Here is a 6,389-nt window from a genome sequence, read left to right as displayed (position 1 = left end):
GATAAAAAAGATCTAAATAATTTAAGTAAAATTTATAGTTTGTAAATTCTAATAAAACTACAAATAATTTAATTGATTACTGCTATATATTCGATATATAGGGACCAATGAAAAATTAATTTTCCTTATTAGAACAAAGTTCTAAGTTGATTTCATCCTTATTTTGATATTCATGATGAAGCTGATCTATAAATAAGCAAATTGTCAGTGTCAATATCATATTTTGATAAAAACTTGAAGAAAAGTCGAAACGTCAAAGTCTATCTTACTTTTAAAAATTATATAAAAAAAAACTAATTTTAAAACAGAAGAGACCTAAAATCTAGAACATTTAGATGCATTAATATATAAAAAGGTATAAGAAATTCATCGTCTGGGACTGAAATTATGGTTAAATACAATATAAGAAATATGTATAAATGTATAACAATAATAAAATTTTACTTACCATAATTAATTAAGATTTCTGGTGATTTTTGATATTACTGAAGCTTGTAAAAATTTTCAAACTCATAGAATTCAATAATCAAATTGGCGGTGAAAGAAATATTGATTAATTGAAATATTGTTTCTGGTTACTATAGGAATTTATATAAGTTGTATTGAATGATGTTCAATATTGATTGGAAAATTTATGGATAACATTAAATTTCAATAGATTATGTCGTTATGAATGTAGTTGAATATTTATTAGCTAGAATATAAATGACAATTTTATAGGTTAGGTCGTTACAAGTGAAGTTGAAATTTAAGGTTAGATGAGGCTAGTTGATTGTTAATGGCGTTGAATTTTTATAGAATTTTTCTTTCAAAACCTAAATCAATGCATTAATAAGGAAACTGATTTAATTAAGGGTGTAATTTATACATATTTCTTATATTGTATTTAACCATAATTTCAGTTCCAAACGATGAATACATATACCACGTTCCCAATAAGAAACCGCTCATAAGATAGTTGACAAAGATTTCTTTAATAAATGTTCTTGATTTTAGGTCTCTTCTATTTCAAAATTAGTTTTTTTGATAGAAAAGAAAGATAAATTTTGACGTTTCGACTTTAATGGCTGGAAATAAGTGTGTTTATTTCAAGTGTGGACTAAGTAAGAGATCAGATCCCACAATTAAAATGTACCGATTTCCTATGAATGACTTTACCAGATGTCAAAAATGGATCATACACTCGGGTGAGTTATTCTTAAGACAATTATTTTTCATAAAGGAATAAAAAATAGTGAATGTGAATAAATGACTGTTTACAAATGTTCAATACTAAACATAAGTAGGTATTTAATTATCATCAAATAAAAGATAATTCGTGCAATAGTTTTTTCTGATAATGAGTTTATTTGTATTATGGTCGCATTGCATATTATACGAGTACAATAATTTACTACAAATTACAAATTCATTCAATCTTATAAACTTATCAAAAGTACTTGATTCATACCTAAATTTAAACTTAGAAGCTACCTTTATAGTAAAGACAAACAGAATAGAATAAAACATTTTTAAAAATATTTCAAACTTATACATAAACAAAACTAACCGAATACAAAGGACTGAACTTTAATATCTCACAAAAATTGAATAGTATTTTTTGTTATTTTTTTATGTTTATGAACTAAGCACAAGGTAGTGTGTCTGTATGTTTATATTTGGAAATTATTCTGTCAATGAGGCAAAAATTTCACCTGTTCAAATGTGTATATAGACTGTCACATATAATATGGTTATAAAACTATATTCTATGCCATAACAGATTGACAAAATAGTAACAATTAGGGAGAAAATTATAATTTCCTCCATTCTCAAGTTATACATGAAAATTATGCTTTTGTTTTATCCAGTATAGAATGTTTCAATGAAATAATATCAAATACTAGTTTTATTTGAATACAAATTTACTATAGACATGTACCAACAAATCTTCGATACGACGTTTCGTGTCTTCACGATGCAACATATAGGTTTTTAATATGCTTATTTATTATAATTATTAGTCAATTTAAGTGATATAGCACACTTTTATCTCGAATAACTAACATCACTAATGATTATTCTTAAATACGTTTCTGTCGTAGATACTCGTTTTGATTTTGTCAAAATGTACTGAGTGCTTTACTTTAAACATCACCTGGTGTTTTCGATATAAAAAAGGATTTTTTTAACCAATGTAATGTCCCACCATAATATAATCACCATTTTTGCCCATTGTTCATTTTTGTCCTCGTATCTATTAAGGGTAAGAATATAGTAATGCCATATACCATCTTAGGATTGTTGAATACTTTCAATAAAAATGAATTTTAGTTTAAATTTTATTATATATATAGCAAAAAACACATTTAACAAGAGATTATTTTTATTTGCTAGTAAGTACCCGCTTTTATGACCATACATACTTGGTTCAGATAAGTAGACCTTTTGCCTGCTTTTATTATACCATTAAACAAACAGATGGTTTTGTAAGTATTTATGGTCTCATTGTAAAATATAATTTCTGAAAGTTGAAGGTAGCAACAAGCTCCTCAAGTACATTTTTCCAGTCGCACATTATGAATGAACTTATCATCCCAAGAAATATTGATATTGTTATTTATTTCACGATTTACCTATCCATATCTTCCTACAGTGATAATAGAAACAGCCTATTTAAAACTATAGAAAAATTAATTATTTTTAAAAAACGTTACGTATAAAAAATCCTAGAGAAGAGCAATTTATATTTTCAACTGTAGTAGTTGGTGTCTTGTAACGTTATAACTATATTAAATATTACGCCTTGGATATATTTTTTGTATTGCACTTGAATAGGTTATAATTTCAAAAATATATGACTCATGCTTGATTTACCTATAACAGATTTGTGAATAAAATCATTTTGTTAAATTAGTACCAGTAGTAATATAAATATACTTAACTCAACAATGAGCTCAGTTTTAAGTCTATATTATTTTGTGGTCAATCCAAAAAGTATAAATAGATAATACAATAAATAATATTTTCGATTATAACTTTTGGCTCTCCAATGTGAAACCAAGACCGGTCCTGGGTTAGTTGGTACACTTATCGGTAAGGATGAGGCCATTGTATAAATATCTTTACACAATGATAAAACTGACAAAACGATTATAAGTAGGTATTTTAGTAGTAGTTGATAGGACAAGTTTTTTTCTTTATTAGAAATGGTTTTTTTATTTATTGGTCTTATCCTAATTTTCGCATTGATCCATAACTTTCAATACAAAGCTAATGAATATAATGTTTATATTAAAATCAGATTATTTAAATATCTTTGGTACGTATATACTTATTTGTATATTTTTTATTTCTGGTTTTTGTAACAATTCTTTTGAATGGTCTTTTTTGTTTGATTTTAAAAACCCTTATTAAAGACAAGTATGAGAGTGTTTTTACCGTTGTTGTGAGCATACCAATGCTGTGTAGTTGTTTTTGAGAATGATTACACAGATATGGAATTATCTTAACACAATTCGGGAAAATTCTATCATTCCGACGATGATATAAGATACAATTGGGGAAATTCCAAATAAGGATACTACTAGTTGTTATTCCATTTATGCCCGTTATTGAAATGAAATAAATTCAAGTTTTTGAATATAATAAAATACTACTTTACCATAACTATTACAATAAATATGTATGTTAACATTGATGTTCCTTATTTCAGGTAATGCTGTTTTGGCAAACCTAAGCCAGAAATCACTAAGAAATAAGTTGATCTGCAGCAAACATTTCAGTGAAAATATTAGTCAATATAAAAGATTGCCTACTACTACTGTACCATTCCGCTACAAAAATGATGAAGGTTCAGAAAGTGAATCGCATAGGGAAAATTTGGATGAACAAATAATCCAATTGAATGTTTCCTCACATTCACAAACATATTCAAATAGTGATTTTATTGCCCCGATTCATTCCAGAAACATTGACATGACAGATAGTTCTCTCAGTAACCATGAAGATGAAGAGTGGTTGAAGGAGTTACAGAACCTTCCATCTTGTTCTATGGGAATTGGAGGTAGGAAGCAGTCATTGCAAGAAGAAAATGAACGGTTGAGAAAGGAACTAACCAATGCTAGGAAAAAAGTCAATAACCTGAATACTCAATTGAGAGCTACAAAAAAAAAGGATTATGAACACGCAACTCTCTGCGAACGTTTTGTATGGACAAGGAACTCTCACCAATTTTACAAAATCTCTTGTGAATGTGCAATTACGACAATCTCCATGGTTAGTATCTGAAAAGAAAACTGCCCTGTCATTATTTTATAAAGGACCTAAGACATACAGATATTTGCGACAAAAGGGTTTATTTTGCCAGCAATATCAACAGTGAAATCATGGGTTGCCAATTTCCGTTTGCAAACCTGGATTCAATAAAAAGATTTTTATGTACTTTACTTTAAAGGCGGATATGATGCTGCCTTACGAGAAGAAATGTATTCTGATGTTCGACGAAATGTCTATTAAGAGGAATCTTGAGTACAACATGAAAACAGATTTAATTGAGGGTTTCGAAGATCTGGGCGAGTTTGGAAGACAGCCTTTCCCTACCAGTGAAGCTCTAGTTCTCATGATCAGAGGAATCTATAGCAACTGGAAAATTCCTATTGCCTACTTTGTATCGAATGGTGGAGTGTCATATGCTTCTTTATGGTGTATAATTTATCAACTACCAATCAGAAACTCATAAAGCATTTGAGGGTTAACAAAAACCAACCTTATTTTTTCATAATGAGAAAAAATATTATGCTTTTTTTGATGCTCCTTCCTCCTATGAATGTTTCAAAAATATCGAGGTTCTGAAATCACAAATTCATATTAATTCAGTCACTAAAGGATAATACATAACATAACATAAATAAAGAATTAAATTCTTATCATAAAAAACTTCAATTCACAATCGAGGTTGAGCAAAATAATATAATCAATTTTCTTGATATCACATTATATAAAATTAACAATAAGAACAGAAGGGTATACGAAACCAACTTGGCCCTCAAGATATTTAAACTTCAATTCGTGTCATCCTATGTCATAAAAAAGATCAGTGGTAATAAGTTTCGCTGATAGATCTATCCAACTATCAGATCCTGAATTTAAATGCTTAGCTATTCAAAAAGCAAAAACTGCATTGAAAGAAAATAATTACTCGAAAAAAATGATAAATAACATATTCAAGAAAAGGATAAACAGATACTACAATCAATTTAAAATCAAACAGAAACGAAACATCAAAACATAAAACATTTTTCCTTATCATATATACAAGGACTTTCCCAACAATTATCGAATTATTTCAATAAATATGATATTAGTATAAGTTATGAAGGACATAATACATCAACCAAATATTTCAGTAAATTAAAATCTAAAACACCAAAAAACAAAAGAAGTAATATTATATATCAAGTGCCTTGTACTAATTGTGACGCTGTCTACATAGGGTTAACATCTCAGTATTTAGAAAATAGACTAAGAGGTCATCAATACGATAAAAAAAAGAACTGCATTAACGAACCATGAAATATTAAGATTGATTGAGATGTAGGGACCAAGGAAAAATTAAACTCATAGAATTCAAAATTCAATAATATATTCTGGGAACGTGGCAACGAAACACGAAAGTGGACTAACTTTAATATATTTTCTGAGCTTAAAAATACTTATTTAGTCATCATCTGGGACTGAAATTATGGTTAAATATAATATAAGAAATATGTATAAATGTATAACAATAATAACATTTTACTTACCATAATTAATCCCAAAAAACTTCCTAACTAAAATTTTAGTCATGGAATTGCTCTTTATCTGGAAAATATGACGATATCTAGAGTGTGCCTCATAGCTACAAGACATATCAAACAATCCTTTTTTTAATATGACATCCTTAAATATCTCCTGTAATTTTTACAATATGTAGCTTTAGCAAATTATGTAAGGGGTTACTATTTTTATATTGAAATTCTGTATATGGAAAAATAAATGATTAGAGTGGGGAAAATTTTTCTGTTGAAACCGATTTTTAAGCTGTTTTAGAGGTAAATTGATTTCCTGATTCCAAAACTTCGTTCTCTTTTAACACTTTAAGTTTCTTCTGTATAGTTGCTGAATAAAAATAAATATAAAATAGTACCCTAGTTTACCGTCAGCCATATGCGCCCTGTCCTTAATTCAGCTGAAACATTCCAGTGCCAGGTTTTCAAGAATTTGGATATAAACGAATATGAGTCGGTTGAAGATCGAAGTGACTTTAACGATGAAGAAGTTGATTATTTTGTTCGTAAAAAATTCAATCATAATTTAAATGATTCGATACGAGATTTGAAATTATCGAGAAAAGCATAAGTGCTGCTAGC

At 28.1% G+C, this 6,389-nt stretch overlaps 1 protein-coding gene across 2 annotated transcripts; it reads left to right on the top strand.

Moving 5' to 3' along the window:
- Positions 1-830: 830 nt before the first annotated feature.
- On the top strand, positions 831-5,303 carry LOC130897278 (uncharacterized). Of its 2 annotated transcripts, none has more exons than XM_057806049.1 (2): positions 831-1,187; positions 3,695-5,303. In XM_057806049.1, the coding sequence occupies exons 1-2, from the start codon at positions 1,064-1,066 to the stop codon at positions 4,267-4,269; spliced, it is 699 nt and encodes a 232-aa protein (XP_057662032.1). In that variant the 5' UTR covers positions 831-1,063; the 3' UTR covers positions 4,270-5,303. The 2 variants fall into 2 exon arrangements, with proteins under 2 accessions (XP_057662032.1, XP_057662033.1); XM_057806050.1 differs by lacking the exon at positions 831-1,187 and adding an exon at positions 3,157-3,301 and having other exon boundaries at positions 3,695-4,275.
- Positions 5,304-6,389: the final 1,086 nt, after the last annotated feature.

Source organism: Diorhabda carinulata, chromosome 8 (genome assembly GCF_026250575.1).
Source record: "Diorhabda carinulata isolate Delta chromosome 8, icDioCari1.1, whole genome shotgun sequence".
Taxonomy (NCBI): Eukaryota; Metazoa; Arthropoda; class Insecta; order Coleoptera; family Chrysomelidae; genus Diorhabda; species Diorhabda carinulata.
The sequence above is the reverse complement of the archived record's forward strand: the minus strand, read 5'-3'. Positions and strand labels throughout refer to the sequence as shown.

Excerpts from the sequence above, each read along its gene's own strand:
- LOC130897278 (XM_057806049.1), top strand. The coding sequence starts at position 1,064 with ATGGCTGGAAATAAGTGTGTTTATTTCAAGTGTGGACTAAGTAAGAGA. Across the intron at positions 1,188-3,694 it reads AAAATGGATCATACACTCGG|GTAATGCTGTTTTGGCAAAC; the intron begins GTGAGTTATTCT and ends TCCTTATTTCAG.